The sequence below is a fragment of the Carassius auratus genome, chromosome 18, assembly GCF_003368295.1.
Source record: "Carassius auratus strain Wakin chromosome 18, ASM336829v1, whole genome shotgun sequence".
Taxonomy (NCBI): domain Eukaryota; kingdom Metazoa; phylum Chordata; class Actinopteri; order Cypriniformes; family Cyprinidae; genus Carassius; species Carassius auratus.
Window position 1 is genome coordinate 920,877 of NC_039260.1, and position 18,163 is coordinate 939,039.

At 34.5% G+C, this 18,163-nt stretch overlaps 2 protein-coding genes across 12 annotated transcripts in view; both read right to left on the minus strand.

The window, feature by feature from the left end:
• Positions 1-4,254, minus strand: part of LOC113118071 (CUGBP Elav-like family member 4) — a 71,360-nt gene extending 67,106 nt beyond the window's left edge. For all 3 annotated transcript variants that reach the window (XM_026286949.1, XM_026286950.1, XM_026286947.1), the window contains exon 1: positions 3,813-4,254. In XM_026286949.1, coding sequence (XP_026142734.1) covers positions 3,813-4,038 — 226 coding nt within the window. In that variant the 5' untranslated portion in view covers positions 4,039-4,254. The remainder of the gene's footprint in view (positions 1-3,812) is intronic.
• Positions 4,255-12,702: 8,448 nt separating this feature from the next.
• The window catches only part of LOC113118072 (poly [ADP-ribose] polymerase 6), a 22,059-nt gene continuing 16,598 nt past the window's right edge, over positions 12,703-18,163 (minus strand). For 8 of the 9 annotated variants that reach the window (XM_026286953.1, XM_026286957.1, XM_026286955.1 and 5 more), the window contains 6 exons: positions 18,001-18,073; positions 16,237-16,306; positions 15,794-15,873; positions 15,660-15,723; positions 15,141-15,225; positions 12,703-14,276 (listed from right to left, as the gene is read on the minus strand). In XM_026286953.1, coding sequence (XP_026142738.1) covers positions 14,174-14,276; positions 15,141-15,225; positions 15,660-15,723; positions 15,794-15,873; positions 16,237-16,306; positions 18,001-18,073 — 475 coding nt within the window. In that variant the 3' untranslated portion in view covers positions 12,703-14,173. Of the gene's footprint in view, positions 14,277-15,140; positions 15,226-15,659; positions 15,724-15,793; positions 15,874-16,236; positions 16,307-18,000; positions 18,074-18,163 lie in introns of those variants that run through there. The other variant, XR_003294280.1, reaches the window with a different exon arrangement.

Here is an 18,163-nt window from a genome sequence, read left to right on the forward strand (position 1 = left end):
TTGAAAGAAGATATATATTGCAATTAAGTAATTAAGTGATTAACTAAGTGCTGATTGAGAATTAGTGATGAACACCTACTGTTAACAAACAGAATCACTGAAGAAAAGAGAAACACAAGAACTACTACAACTGACTTCAGACACAGACTTAGATGAAATCAACTGAAATAAAATACATGAAATCTCTCAAGATCTGATTAAACAACCCCACAAACAGCATCACCAGCTCCACTTATTAATAACCAGACTGACTTTATTTCTGTCAGACGTCTACAGAAGATCTTATTGAGAATGAACTAAGGTTTAGATGTTGATTTATTGTTTCATTTGAAGTAACCATGTTAGAGATCAGTGTTTGCTTTAGTTGGGCTCTTGACCCTTGATTTCTGTCTTAGTTTTTTCTCTGGCTGTTATAACCGTGTGTTTCTAAAACACATTTGTTGTAACTCAAAAGCCCAGAAGAAATGCCATCAGGTGTTAACCTGTACCTAGGTGTAAGTTGTTATACTTCATATAGGTGATGATAATTATTCATTAATATTCACAAATATTGATCTGTACAGAGTCTAATCTCTGAGGAAACAAGTGTGTGATTAGTAGAAGTGGATCTAATACAAGTGACACTAAGAGTCTGTGATAATCAGTTAATATAAAAATGGCTTCATAAACATTTTGTACACATACATTTGTATTCCATCCCAGTAGTTGGTCAGACACAGACATCAATAATCAGAATATGAACCTCAACAATGGTGACAAAAAAACATGCTGCAATGCATGCTGGGTACTATTGTAGTACAAAACTCATCCATGGCTCCCAGCATGCTCTGCAGCATTTTTTTTTTTTTTTATGGTCACCATTGTTGAGGTTCATATTTTGATTATTGATGTCTGTGTGTGACTGTTTGACACCGTAGAAGACCACACTGTTTGGAAAGTCATTGTATTAACTGATTATTACAGAACCACTGGCTCTTAGAATCACTTTTATTATAATCAATTAAATTACACAACACCTATTTCATCAGAGATTAGACTCCTAGCAGTTCAATAATGAATATCCTCACCGATATAAAGTATAACAACCTACACCTAGGAACAGGTTTAACACCTGATGGCATTTCTTCTGGGCTTTTGAGTTACAACAAATGTGTTTTAGAAACACACGGTTATAACAGCCAGAGAAAAAAACTAAGACAGAAATCAAGGGTGAAGAGCCCAACTAAAGCAAACACTGATCTCTAACATGGTTACTTCAAATGAAACAATAAATCAACATCTAAACCTTAGTTCATTCTCAATAAGATCTTCTGTAGACGTCTGACAGAAATAAAGTCAGTCTGGTTATTAATAAGTGGAGCTGCTGATGCTGTTTGTGGGGTTGTTTCATCAGATCTTGAGAGATTTCATGTATTTTATTTCAGTTGATTTCATCTAAGTCTGTGTCTGAAGTCAGTTGTAGTAGTTCTTGTGTTTCTCTTTTCTTCAGTGATTCTGTTTGTTAACAGCAGCTGTTCATCACTAATTCTCAATCAGCACTTAGTTAATCACTTAATTACTTGAATGCAAAGTTTTAAAACTTACAGGGTTTAAATCAAGGCAATCTGTTTACTCAAACGGTTTGAGTTCAGTTTACTTGTCAGGTTTTACAGTGCAATGTAAACCAAATTTTTCATTAGTAATATGCATTGCTAAGAAGTTTATTTGAACAACTTTAAAGATTGAAAAAATGTTTTGCACCATCAGATTCCAGATCTCACCCAAATATTGTCCTCCTTGGAACAATAAAAGGATGATTTAATTGACCATTATGATTGGTTTTGTGTTCCAGGATCACTTACAGTACTTGCTTAGTTTGAGTCACTCTGAATAAAACAGAGTTATTTTTTCCTTCATATTCTCACGATATCAAGCTATAAAAGCCTGTTGAATCAAAATAACAAACTATTCCTTTTCAAAGACTCTTGTTCATATTCCAGGCTTCACAGGGTTAAGTGAAGTCTTTTGAGGTCACTGCATACTGAAACTGCAGTTGCACAGAAGTGCATGATGAAAGGAAACTTTGCAGCATCTCAGAGCTGAAGATGTGCTCCACAGGCCGCTGCAAAACATCTCAGGCAGCACACAGACCGACGCTGAGAGAGGTGTGAAGGGCACGGATGCAAGCAGCCGGTCAAACCAACACCCACAAGAACCGATCAGAACGAACTGCCTGCTGTTTGCCATTTATACTGTCAAAAATGCATTACTGATGATGCATTTCAAATGTGCGTAGAGAAAGAAACAAAGGAGTTCCTACTTGCATATCAGCATGAAGTGATAAACTGCTGCTGATGTGGTTTGTTTTTAACTAGAACTCAATGTATAGCTCTCAGAGGGTTTGAGCACACTGACCGGCCCCTCGTGGTTTTGTAAGTCAGCGTCCCTCTCTGATGATCCTCTGGCCTTTGAACTAACAGCGTTAATGCTTCACGTCTGATCCGCTGGGAACCATCAGCACCAAACCTGCACAACTGTGATTACAGCGAGAGAGCAGCTGGAGATCCAGACTTATAATAGACTAAATAAGAAGCTAATGGAAATATTCTGGCCTTTGCACTTATATAATGTCTGTATAATGTTGAAGGGGAGAACATGAGCGTGCACAAAAAACGAAGCCACATTAAACAGTAAAAAAATGATGTGCATGTGAGATACTGTTAGCAATTCAAAAAACTACGAAGATGTGAGATGCATTATTTAATTTTATGAATACAGACAGGGTTTGTGTTCTTGAAAAACTAGAATTAGCTGAATGCATGCAAGATTAAATCAAATATTAATGCATTTGCATGCTTCAACACATTTTTTTTTTTATAATTTAGTTCAATTTCTGCCCAATGCAACCTTATATTTATTTCTTTATTTGCAGTTGTGCACAACATCACTCATTTCTGTTTCACTTTCACATCAGGGCACTTTCACATTCTGTTTCACTTAGTAGTGCAGTTTGATTTGATGTGAGACAAGCTAAAAAGCAAAATGCTGTATGCATGCCTTAGATAGAGAAACTTACAGAAGAGGAGATAAAGAAGAATTTTCGCCATGCAAAAGCCCAAAAAGGCTCCATCAGAACATCAGGAGACATGTTTCATGAAAAAGTTTTTATTTACATAATATGTAGGAGTACTGTGTATATTAATTAACGCACACTGAATATATTTTGAAAGTATTTACATGCATATATTTATATTCATATAATTTACATTATATATAAATATATTTAAACATTTTTCGTAAATACATCCATGCATGTGTGTATATTTAGAGTATATATTCTTAATACATATACACAGTACACTAACATATATCAAGTAAACAAAAACTGTCATTTTAATCATTAATCATTTGACAGAACTAATTTCTATATTTTTTTAACCTATTAAAATAGTTTTGTTGGTATAAATAAATGTACACAGGTTAGATTAGTGAAGTGAAATAATCCTTTTAACTTGAATAAATCCATTTTTAGGTTAACAATTTGTATGTAGTTGTCATGAGGCTATTCGTACTTTTTTTTATTTTTATTAATTATTATTATTATTATTATTATTATTTTAGATTTAAAAAGTTAACATTTTAGCAAAGACTCGTCAGGCGTTTTTGCCTTTATTTTTTTTAGTGCATGTGCACTAGCAGTTTTGTGAGCATGCATGATGCCACTTTTAAGGTTCTTCACATGGAAATTGAGGAGAGGGCGGATTTGCACGTGCTGATCACACACACACACACACAGGATAATTTAAAGGAAGAGAAAGAAAGCCAAGTCCGACCTTTATGCATCCCGGTGAACCGGTCCTTGAGCACCGTGAGCTCGTAGATCTTTCCGAACTCCTCGAACAGAGGCTTGAGGTCTTTCTCGTCCAGGTTGCGCGGGATCTGACCGATGAAGAGCTTGATGGCGTCGTGATCTTTCATCGGGATCGCGCTGTTGAGTCCGTTCATTCTACCGGAGCTGTCCGCGGTGCTGAAGCCATTCTCCGCCGTGACCGAGGCCATCTTTCTCCCTCCGGCGCGCTGTGTCTCCGGCTCTCTACCATCCACTCCTCCTCTCTCTTTCTTTCTTTCTCTCTTTCTTTCTCTTCCTCTCCCTCTATCACTGCTTTACGGCTCCTCTCTTGGTTTTAATCTTCTTGCGTTTTCTCTCCTCAGGATTCTTTCACTTTCTCCATCTGTCTCTCTCCACGCGTGTCAGCTGCCACTATGACTCGTGACGTCAGACCGCGCCTTTTGAAGAGACTCGCGGCTCATTTGCATAACAAGCCCGGGCCGGCCAATCACAGTGCGGCGTGAGTGAAGGTGCTCGTAGTGGGCGGAGCTACGAGACGAACGTTTGTACGGCGTTTAAAGGCTTGAATCTCAAAACACGGAGCGATTTTTATAAAAATAACATGTTTGTGAAGTTGTGTTTGGCAGCCTTAACACTATAATTGGTGGGTATATAAATAAACTCTAAAATAGTTCAAATACCTGAAATAAGGATGAATTCTGACATTTTTTTCCCAGTCAACTCAATGGCAAGAGGAGTCCCAGTTTACCTTAATTCACTCCAATACCTAAAATTAATAATAGACATATTGTTTATAGCTATTTCTACAACACAGCAGAGTAAAAACACAACAACAGAAATATTTTTTTCAAAAATATTTTTTATTTTAATATTTACAGTGCAGAATAAGATAATGAATTCATGCTTGAGCCTCCTTTAAGCTTCATTATTTACATTTTAAATCAATAAAAAAAAATTTTTTGTTTATAACCTTTTGCAGTACCACACTGTGATATTATCATGGTAGTTTTCTATGTACAGTAATTAGGCCTACAGTATAAATCATGTTAATCATTCAGTACCATGCTATTATAATCTGATACCATAGGGTTATTATAGTTAAATAAAACTGAAACTAAAATGTAATCTATAAAAAAAAATATTTTGTCACTTGAAATAAAATAAACGTTAAAAAAGTTTTAAAAAAATATTTTTATTTTAGCTAGTTGCCGAGGCAACATTTCTCATTTTAATTTAGTTTAACTTGATGTACTAAAATAACTATATCTGAATAAAATAAATAAAAATTAATCATTATTATTATTATTAAAACTTTAACTAAAATTAAAATCCTGAAAAATAAAATAAAAACATTCAAAATATTAATTAGAAAATATATAATAATATCTAAATGATATTAAAATAACTCTACCATGGTATAAAATTAATTTAGTGATAATTCTACACTGATCTTCTGTAAAAACATAAACTTGGCTCCTGCATCTCAAATGTTCGTATGTGCCAATATACAGAATTCATTTAGGGCTAAGAAACTTCTCTCTGTTATTAAACTGAATATGATTATTTTTATCGTCTGTCTTTTGAAGATAATCCTGATCGTCTGTTAATGTCTTGCATCATACAGATATTAGATGGCATATTAAACATGCAGCAGCTGTCCGTGGTGCTGAACTCAACCACATGCAATAATAATAATAACAACTACTGAACATAAACAGCAACCTGAACACTTACTAGTGGCTCAACTACTGAGAAAAATAAAGAGTGTGAAAATAGATGATACTTCTGAATTGATTTGTATCTGAGAAAAGCTCTTATGCTCATATTTGATCCTGAACAGGGACACATATACAGACACTTGTGTGCTTGCTGTTCAACAGATGACTTTCTTGATTCCATCGCTTCTTAACGATTATTGCAATTCGTGTCAGTGCCGGATCACCTCAGGGAGCACAAATCTGCCGGAGCTTTTCTCTTGTTCCTTCTCGTGTCGTTTCTAAACGGATCCTGCCGTGTTTTATGAGCTGAGCTGGAGTACAAACATAACGGCTCTCCTCATCAAAAGCATCAGAGGCTATCATTTGCATAAAGGCATTGCTAATGTGATTTTGTGTGATCCTCCGCTGGGATGTGATCATTGCATCCTAAACGCATGTAAAGACAGACACCTGTATGACAGAGATGTTCACACTCACACAGAACCCACTGGCTTCGCACAACATTTACTTGTTGATTGCATCTTATTTAAATCTGATGTTATGTCTGTCCTCATTGCGAGTGAAGGAATCTGGCATCTGCTTTATCTATATTAGCTGCCAAAGTAATAAGCATTAGAATGCAATCTGTTCAAACTGAACTGTATTTTCAGAAATCAGATCTGAATCCGATTTTAACTACATATCGGAGTGGTTTAGCATTATATAATGTGTTCTGCTTCATAGTATTTTTAAAGTACAGTCAGCACTATTCAGATGTTTTTGTGCAGTGTACACTACAAGTCCATTATGAACACATCCAGATTTAAATTATGCATTAAAATCAATAATTTTCAGAGCTTAGAAATAATATTAGATGATATATAATTTCAGTGTAGGGTCTGAACTTTTTTTACATATGTATTCATTTATATATACACATATACAGTAAAGACCAAAATTTTGCAAAAAACATTACTATTTTTAATGTTTTTGAAAGAAGTTTCTTCTGCTCATCAAGCCTGCATTTATTTGATCAAAAATACAGAAAAAACTGTCATATTGTGAAATATTATTACAACTTAAAATAATAGTTTTCTGTTTGAATATACTTTAGAAAAATAATTTATTCCTGTGATGCAGCGCTGAATTTTCAGCATCATTCCTCCAGCTTCAGTGTCACATGTAACATCAGTCGATCACATGATCATTTAGAAATCATTCTAATATTCTGATTCATTATGAGTGTTGGAAACAGTTCTGCTGTCTAATATATTTGATCAATAAAAGGTTAAAAGGAACTGCATTTATTCAAAATAAAATAAAAAAAAATCTAATAATATATTTTCTTTACTATCACTTTTTATCAATTTAACACATCCTTGCTGATTAAAATTATTGATTTTATTTTAAAAAAAGAAAGAAAAAAAAATTACTGACCCCAAATTACTGACCAGTAGTGTATATTGTTATTACAAAATATTAATATTTTAAAAACATAGTTTTTTTTTACTTTTTATTCATCAAAGTATACTAAAAAGTATCACATGTTCTGACAAAATATTAAGCAGCAGAACTGTTTCCAACTTTGATAATGAATCATCATATTAGAATGATTTCTGAAGGATCATGTGATAATGATCCTAAAACTTCAGCTTTGCATCACAGAAATAAATGATCGTTTAAAGTATAATACATTTAAAAACAATTATTTTAAATTGTAATAATATATCACAATATTACATTTTTTTTTTCAATTTAGGACTGTATCTATTTGTACTTGTATCAAATGATGATGTGCTTAAATTCGATTGAGCTCATTCCCGAGTACAAACTGTTCTGTGGTCTACACTGATCTCCACACAAACACAGTCTGTCTGAGTTGATGGTTTGCTTTCATATGTCCTGCACATCCACACATTCAGAGCTCATTTGTGCAGAGACATCAGAGCGATCTGTTTAAAGCATCCGCTGTTCTCTTTAGACTCCGTCCGACCCTTAATGCCTCCAGCAGGACACAGAAAAAATAATAAATCCATGAAAGACAAACACACGAGAGGTCACCCACACTGCCATGAGTCATCCAGCTAATGAATCCCACAATCCTCTCCGGCTGCCGGCCCCTGGTCCTCTGAAGCAGACGAGACAGAGATGAGAAAACACCGCTATAATGAGCTAAATCATGCGCCGGCTGGATTCGGCTCTGCTACAGTTAATCACACCACTTCTGTTCGCTTTGACACTCTCAAATACTGCATGCATTTAGTAAACAAAATTAGGATTTGAAGGGGGAACAAAGAGAGAGGACGAGTGCACTGCAAAAAGTTTGCAAAAAAAAAATTCTACTGTAAAAACAAAACGTTAGCTCTAAATGGTTAAATATAAGATTGTATGTAATTTTACAGTAAAATACTGTCAGTTTTACAATTAGGAGTCACTTTTATCCAAAATAAACCAAGCTAGTGTTCGAGGCGTTTTTATTTTATTTACTTATTTTAAACTTATTTTGATTTTATATAGTAAACACGATGAATTGCCATATGATTTACAGTACAGACATCGGATTACATGTTTTCCTTTTTTGTAAACCTGTATATGAATAATGTATGAATATCCATAAAATATACAGTAAAAACAGCAGATTTCCTTATTATATGCAGTGGAAAAACTAAATGGTTAAATATCAGATTGTATGCTATTTTGCGGTACAATACTGTAATGTTTATGGTTTTTGCTAGTGAAAACTACCACATAATATACATTTTACAGTTTACAAAGAAACATCAGACTTTATGTAATCTTTCGGTAAAATACTAGAAAGTTGATGATGTTTGGAAGTAAAACAAAAACTATGAATTACCATATAATTTACAGAGAAAACGGTAGGTTACCTTTCCATATACTCTGAAAAGCATGCAAATGGTTAAATGTCACGTCATTTTAATGTAAAATAGCATACATGAAATGATGAATCACTATATTTTACAGTAAAAATTATATTTTATTACGTTTTTGTTTCTTCTTATTTGTGTAATCACTTTCATTAAGGTGTTTTTAATATTTAAAATGTTAACATTTAATATATTTTAGTTCATTATTTTAGCTTTACGTGTGTTTTGAGCGTCATATCTATAAACAAATACTAGATTTATTTTATGGACAGCTGAGTTACACTGGCCTTCAGATTCATCGTGCGGTTTCTGTTTTAACACTTTATTCATTATTACTGTTCATCTGAAGGTACAAAGCAGATTTGGGTGGTTCAAATAGCTTGGTATATTAACATTATATCACAACAAATACTGTTATAAGTTATAAAACAACATGAAATCCTCTAATACCTGAAACAGCGATACTGTATTTCTACTGTCATACTTTTCCTGTGTGTTTTAGTGGTTTGAAGTGATGAAGGTGATTTTGTGACCTGATCTGAGGTCAGCGCTGGACGTCTGGGTCTACAGTCTGTAATAATGACATCAGACATTTAATTTCCTCTGATATCATTCAGAATCTCTTACTGTAATGTTCATATGTTCACTTTTAGCTGTCATAGAGGACCAGAGCGAATGACTTCATCTGCTGAGAGAGAGAGAGAGAGAGAGAGAGAGACAGAGAGAGAGACAGAGAGAGAGACAGAGAGAGAGAGAGAGTCACAATCCATCACAGTCCATCTCACATGCGTGTCATAACAATTACATGAGTGTGTGTTAATCAAGGAAACACTGAGGAAATCATGCTTGACGGCATCAGACAACAGCAAACACACACAAACACAACACAACACGCATACACACACGCACACACACACACACACACACACACACACAGTATATTCAAAACAAGTGCACACACTCAGGGCTCTAAGTGAGAGAGAGAGAGAGAGAGAGAGAGAGAGTGTGTGTATGTGTGTGTGTGTGTGTGTGTGTGTGCGTGCGTGCGTGTGAGTGTGTGTGTGTGTGTGTGTGTGTGTGTGTGTGTGTGTGTGTGTGTGTGTGTGTGTGTGTGTGAGTGTGTGTATCATATCAGGACACAACTGTGTATAATGTCATGGGTATGACACAGGTATTACAAGGAGAGGGTGACTTATGAGGACATAACCCATGTCCCCATTTTTCAAAACACTTATAAATCATACAGAATGAGTTTTTTTGAGAAAGTAAAAATGCACAAAGTTTCCTGTGAGGGTTAGGGTTAGGTGTAGGGTTGGTGAAGGGACATAGAATATACAGTTTCTACAGAATAAAAACCATTACACCTATGGGATGAACACACTTTACACAAAAACAAACATGTGTGTGTGTGTGTGTGTGTGTGTGGGTGTGAAATGCGTCAGACCATGGAAGTGAATACAGATTCATGCTGACTTTAAGACAGAAGTAAATCCTCTCGTTCTGTCTGCATGTGATGAAGAAGAACTGGTCCTGAGAGGATTCTTAAATAACACAATTAGATCTGAGTGTTTCTTTAATATTGCTGACAGATGGAGATGATATGAAGATGTACAGATGTTTTTTTTTTTTTTTTACTTTTGTCTGGAAGGTTGGAACAGAAGTCGCCTGGTTCTCCCAACCATTTCTTTACAGTTTTCATGCATCCTCCTTAAGATAATATGAAATAGACTTTATTTACTTTCCTAAAAGATAAATAATGTGTTTGTTTTATGTAGCCTACTTCAGCTTGTTTTATGCTGCTGTTTTAGGCAATGCATCATTTCAAAAACCTTGCCATAATGAAATTCACTTCTGTCCTATAGATCCAGTCATTACAATAGCTCATATTCTGCAATTATAGTGAGTAGTTTCACCTCGACTTCATTGTCCGAGTTTGAAAGTGTGAGCTGTGTTGTGTGCCGTTGTAATCTGTCTTTGTGTTTCTTCTGAGGAAGGCGGTTTCACAGGTTTCACTCATTCAGACGCCTCCATTGTTATGATTATTAGTTAATCCTTAATAGGGAATTATCCAGTTCAGCAAAACTTTCTGTTTAAAGCTTCCCTTATAACTCAATGTGCGGCTGTATTAGTGTAAGTCGATTTATGATGATATTAAAACAAACATGCAACGAAACGATTCATTCTAATCTAATTGCACTGGATATTACAGGATATAGATCTTCTAGAGGAAACAACGAGGACAAGTAAAAACACATGCTTTGAGGAATAACTCCTGTCTGGAGCACAAACGCTGCTCTTACTCTCGGGTTCAGATCACTGACCTCATGTGATGTCTGAGCAAAACAAATAAAGAAAAGGGAAATAATAGGGACTGATGGATAAGACTGTGTTTGCGGAGAGGAAATAATAGGGAATTAGGATCGTCTCTGAAGACGCCGGAATTAATCCAAAACCAATTAAAGCAAAGACAAAGACACAAGCACAATACTTCAGAGACATACACCACACAAAGCACCACAAAAACTGATTAAGTGAGAAATAAATGATTAAAAAAGAAATGGATGACATGAGCAGAGAGACATCTGCTCTCTCTCTCTCTCTCTCTCAAATATGTTTAAATATTAATAATTTATGAATTAAATGATTTAATAAATCATTAATATTAATAGATACATTTCATGTACATTATAATTGATACATTGAAATCTAATATAACTGAAATTAAATTTAAACCGTATTATTTTAAAACTTTTATTCATACAATATTATTACTAATAGATTAAAATAGTCAAATTGAGACCATAAAAACATACAAAATTAAATATATATAATAATTTTAATATATAAATGTATTAATTATTAATGAAAAGTTGGAAAACAAGCAGCTTTGTCATGATTGCAGCAGTACTGTAAATATATTTTGGGCGCCTTTGGGTGTAAAAGGTTGTTAAACCACACATTTTTAGTCTCATAAGGTCATATAATTAAAATATAAGCACCTTTTTTGTGTGTGTTTGACAGAAGAAATGAAGTCGGATGATGAGAGAGAGAGAGAGAGAGTAAGTGAGAGAGAGAGGCAGAGAGAGAGAGAGAGAGAGAGAGAGATTTACAGCGCTTGAGCTCCCTCTAGTGGAGAGCAGCTGCTGGACACTGGATGAAGTTTTTCTATTCTGTAGTCATGTGACCCTGGAGCACAAAACCAGTCATAAGGGTAAATTTTTCGAAATTGAGATTATACATCATCTGAAATCTGAATAAATCATCTCTCCGTTGATGTGTGGTTTGTTAGGATCAGATGATATTTGTCTGAGATTCAACTATTTGAAAATCTGAGTGTGCAAAAATCTTTAAAGTTGTTCAGATGAAGTTCTTGATTCTGTAGACACTATAGACACAGACATGTTTAATTTTGCTCCCTTATTGAAAGCAACTAGAACCGCTGTATAAAACACAAAATAATAAATAAATACAATGTAATTCAGTATTTAATTTACACACTGTTTACTGAAAATCCACTAAAAATGATCCGATTTACAAAAAAAATATACTTTTTTATACCAAGAAAATGGAATTTAATATTTAATTTGCACAATATTTAGGGAAAATGCACACACAAACACACACACACACACACAAATTAATTACTAAAAAAGTAAAAACATTTTAACTAATTATTTTTACTAAAAATTATATACTAATATTACTAAGAAAATGTATTTTAAAATGTAATATTTTATATAAACTATTTATTGGAAATGCACTCAAAAATATCATAATTACTTAAAAAATACAAAAGTCTTTAATATATATATATATATATATATATATATATATATATATATATATATATATATATATATATATATATATATATATATATAATAAAATATAAAAATAATTTACTACAATATTTTCATGAATAAATTTACTAATAAAACATTTAGTGAAAATACACTCATAATATCTGAAAAGAAAATGTGTGTATTACTCACTGATGAAACTAGACTGATGATAAAGCTCCCAAACTTAAAATATTAAATGAATGAAGGCTGCAAAGCAGAGAAAATAGGACATTTCTAATCTAACGCTGATGATAACTGAATATTGCAAAACACAGGCAGTTCATCACAGATTTACCTGAGAATCTTTTGCTAATGTGACATTTATAGCAAATAATCGCTGTCCACTCGAGAGAAGTGAAGCGGACCTGATGTAAAAAAGACAACACTGCATTGAAAAAACACATCATCTGCATCAATGAACTTGAGAGAGAAATATAAAATTGTGCAAAAAAAACCTCTCTTTATTAATTCAGTTCATCAGGATCAGTTCATACAGCGTGAGCAAAGAGAAACAACCAGAGAACGCATTCCTCCTGTCCTTCATTATGTACAGCCTCCTTCAGGTCCAACACAGATCCAGAAGAAAAGGTGCATGAGGCGAGAGAATCAGTGCAGGACCCTCATCAAATCATTTACAATCCCACCAACACCAGAGAGATCCAACAGAATCAGCACAAACACCAGAAGTCAAACACCTGGACACAACACATCTGATTAAATCACTGAAATCAATCATATACTTCTTTTTTTTATTTTATTAAAATTCTCTCTCTTTCTCTTGTATGGAATATGGTATAAATGATTTATCCATGCAACACCTGCCATGCAGGCTAACACATAACTCACTAGCCATACTGGCAGGTTATGATTAGTAAGTTATGTTTAGAAATATTACAAAAACAAATCATAAAGATGATCACAAACTGGATGACAAGTGGCATGACATTTCAATGTGCAATGCATTTTTATTTGACTTGATTTTATTTTTATGACATCCACAAACAATGAGTGACTGTCATAAATCTTTCAATTGCACGATTCAGAATTAGATTTAATAATAAATGCATTTAAATCGAAGTTCTCATGATCTGGTTTATAACTCATTTTTGCTTTGGCTCGTTCTGAATGGCGTGCAACTTTTTAATGAACCTTTTTTCTGATGCATGCATTTTTATTTATTATGCATCTGCTATAATCATTTTTGAAGCCTTTTGATGCCAAGCACATCAAGACGAGACGATTGCAACTTGCATTGCACGCTAACTTTTTTTGATTTCAGAGTTTGCACACTTTACTCTTATTGTAACGTGTGGAAATAAAATAAATAATGTGTCCAAATGTTTGACTGCTAGTGTGCATCTTCCTATAAAGCCAGAGCTCTGTGGAAATCCCTCTCAAGCACTCGGGAATGTCTGAAATAAAGCTTTCAGACGACGTCACCAAAAAGCATAAACATGAGAAACGACGTGTCCCCGTCCTCTCGGCAGAGCCGAGTAACAAAAGACGGGAAATTAATGTCAGGAGGAAACTCCATCCGGGATATTAATACATGTCATCATTCAGAAAGAGCAGCGGAGGAGAAAGATGAAGAAGATACGAACACAATAAAACGCACAGGTTCATCATCTACTATCCAGAGACGCAAAAAAACACAGTAAACATTTGAAAGGAGTTTCTTGTTTTTACGTGTACAGATATTACGAGTGACAGATGTGACATCACACTCTGGTGAGTTCCGTCTCGTCCAATCAGGCGCCTGTCTGCTTTTGATTGACAGCGGCGGCGGCTCTGTGGGAAGTCAAAGGGTTGTGGGCGGGGCTTATCCTGAAGATTTCCTTCATCTCATCCCGCATCCCTTGCGAAAGACAGGAAGAAGATGAACAGAAGAGATGGACAGAGCGGAGGAAAGGAAGGCCCTCAGCTGGAGTAGATCTGGGTGCCGATCACACGCATGATCTCCTTCTGGATCTTGGGCTCCTGTGTGTTGATGTTTGCGTCTCCCACCTGACCGTCCTCATACCTGACACACACATCACACACACATCTAATACTTGAAATTACATCGCTCATCTTCTGAAAGTAGACTATTAGTGCATTCATTTTGCATTGAAATGAAATATAATAACAGATGAAGAACTTGAAAACAAATCAAAATTAAACATGTTGCATTGCCTACTAACTGATATTAAATAAGTTCAACAATTTAAAATGACTAAAACTGAAACTGAAATAAAAATTAAGCTAATATGAGATCAAATAAAAATAAAAGCTAATCAATAAATACTAAAAAATTCATAAACAATACTAAAAATAACACTAGTAACTAAAGGTAACTAATTATTTTTTTATATATATAGATATTAAGTCAAAAAAAGTCAAATAAAGCGTCAAAATTAAGTGAGTTTTTGCTTAAAATTAAAGACAGTGGGGCAAGAAAAATAATCTTGTGTTTCTTTTGAATTAAGTTTATTTTTCTGACCCCAGAAACTGTGGAATAATTTCTAATTTAATAATAATTTAGTTTTACTTAATGTACTAAAATAACAAAAACCAAAAATGAAATTAATAAAAATGATTTAGATGTACATGAACTAAAAACTGCAACAACAAAAAAAAAAAATTAAACTAAAATTACAAAAATAACTGGAAAATCTAAAAATTTAAATTAAATTAAAAATGCAATAGTGATATTAAAATAACGTTATTTTATTCTAGCACACAAAATACATTTTAAAAACACTTTTCTATGTCTAGATCATCAGAAAACAGCCTTTTTACATGCATAACATTTTATGACAAGTTCATAATAAAAATAAATTGAGATCACAAGAGAACAAGAGAGTGCAAGTGCATGGCCTCTGTGGGCTTCCGTAGAGACACTCACACGAAGAAGAAGCGTGTGCAGACGTGGTCAGACACCGGACACACCCAGATGTTTCCATGTTTCTGCAGATCTTTGGATGTGATCACTGTCAGCACAGAAACACAAACACAGTCATCTCATACATCACCATGCAACCCAGCACAAGAGAATCGATCATGCTACATGTGACCCTGCACCACAAAAACAGTCGTAAGGTTCACATTTTTCAAAACTGAGATTAATGCATCATTGACAATATCAATATCATGTGAAAATCTGGAATCTGAGCGTGCAAAAAAAATCTAAATATTTAAAGTCGTTCAAATGAAGTTCTCAGCAATGCACTAATCAAAAATGAAGTTTTGATATATTTACTGAAGGAAAACTTCATGCAACATGATCTTTAATTAATATCCTAATGATTTTTGGCATAAAAGAGAAATGGATCATTTTGACCCATACAATGCATTGTTGTCTATTTCTACAAATATACCTTTCTACTCAAGCCAAACCTGACAGATGAGATCGGAGGTGTTTTACCTTCACAGAGAGCGATGCAGTTTAAGTTCCTGCTCTGGAGGAAGCGTGACTGTATGGGTCGACTCTGTTGAAGGACACATAACAGATGAATGCTCCGAGACGCCCAGCACAGGGCACATGTTTTAATGTCGTACCTGTGGCAGTGTGTTCATTCGATTATATCGCTGCACTAACTCATCTTTAGTGGGCATGCGATGCTGGCCCTTCCCCATTCCTGAACACACACAACAGCAATCATCTGATCTCATATACATCTCTTAAAGACATGTAGCGATTTAAAAATATTGAGGTATTTGCACTGCAAAAATAAGACAAAAATTAAAAGTGGAAGAAATCAACAAACGGTAGAGTAGCTTAGACTTTGCTAACGAGGTGAAAGTATGTTGTTTCAAGGATAGTTTTAGATGAAATACAGATCGTTTGCACTGTGGAAAGCAATTCAGCACATACAACAACAACAACAAAAACATCCCAGATTCAAAAAGAGTGTCCACACACAACATATGAATCAGAAAACAGACTGAGATGTGATGAGGAACCCACAGAGAAACACAGAGGACACGGGTCTGGATCCTACCTGAGTATCCAAAGGAAATACTGGAAATGGGGCTCAGATAGATGCCCTTCCCGTACGCTGCTCCGTGCAGCTTTGATGAAAGAGAAGAAGAAGAGGAGGAGAGAGTTACACGCTCTGCACACGCTCCCCGTGAAAGAAGAGAAACACGTCAGAAACGCATTCACATCGGAGCTGTGAGCCGGAGAATCACAGCAAGACACAGACGTCTGATGGGATGCATTCAGTGAATGAAGAAGAAAGCGTCGTGGGAGATGGAGGAAAGCGTGAGGAAACAACAAGTGTGATGATGATGATGATGATGATGATGATGAATATGGTTTCCAATGAAGATGCATGAGCATGCATTATTAACCTACAGTCTCATGAGAGACGAGAAAGAAATGCATGACATCACAAGCACCAGATGACATGAAAAGGACAGATATGGAATTGAAGAAATATAAAAAAGATCATTGCAGGAGGATTTTGCTGGTAAGCTTCATCTTCGGTGTTGAACACAAACCCTCATCAGACGCCACTGATCTCACAGTCTTCAGTGAAGTGCATAAAGCAAAGCTTGAGAGACAGATTTATTCATCTGTTCACAACAGGATACTCCCATCTAACAGTACAATGCAACTTCACCTTTCATTTCCAGTGTGATGAACGAAACGCAAGTCAAATCTGCCATGATTTGTAACATTATTTGATCAGACTGACAAAAGTGCATTCATTTTTACACTAAAAAATGCTAAATAAATGTATTTCCAGCATGATAAGAGGATGCCACTCACTGAACACAAATCTAAACATTCTTAAATAAAGATACAAAATATCAGTACAAAGACAAGTCTTATTTTTTTGAAAAACTTGAAAACAGGAAAGAAATATTGACCTTTCAGAAAATAAAACTAGTATTCCTTTTTAAATTAAGTCCATTTTTCTGACCCCACTAACTGATATTTTTCCTTGTTTTAAACATAAAATCACTTAATTTTAATCCATTTGATAATTTTGACTTTTTATGTCATTTTACTTCAAGTAAATGTTTCTTGAATGTTGAGATATTTGTACTTGAATAAAAAAAAATAATAATAATTTAAAGGAAAATTTTATAAGAAATAATTTAGCTAAGAATTAAACATCCATGTCTACACTGAATTGAATTAAAAATGCATAATAAATATTTATTTAAAAAATGATAAGTGGATGCCTCTCATGGCGCTGCACAAAACAAAAAAACAAAACAAAAATGTTTTGTTTCCTAGTACAAATAATCTTAAATCAAGATGAAAAATGACAACAAAAAGATAAGAAGTTCTCTTTTCTGATCATCAAATGTAATTACATCAAATGTACATTTTTTATGTAAATATTATTTTTATTTTTAAGTGACATAAAAATAAACTTTTGTGAATTTTGAATTAACTTAATTTTTCTGACCCCATTCGATTGGTATCTTCATGTCATTGTTTATCTCAAGTAAATGTATCTTGACGTAAGAATGTTTAGATATCTGTTCTGGAAAACAAGAGAAAACTACTGAAAAAGGAAACGAGGTTGAGTGAAACAATGTTGCAGATTACTGTTTGAAATGTTGCAATGTTTCCCTTCCTACTCCCCCAGAGTCAGCACTATACAGCACACACTGTGAAGTAACGCAGCCAATCACATCCATCCATCCTTTACTACAGGAAGTAGAACAGATCATCTGGACGTCAGAGAACATGAGCTGTCCAATGAGGAGCTGCGTCTGAGGTCAGCTGACTGATGGCTTATACACACCTGCAGTTTAGTATAAGAAGCATTGACCAGTCCGTTCCTCAGAACCGAGTGCCAGTTCTCAATATGGGAGCCACTAGAGAGAGAAACGAGTGATGGTAAAACAAGAGAAAAAACATCCCACAGACCAAAATAACACCGAGAGACATCCTAGTATCATGCTTGT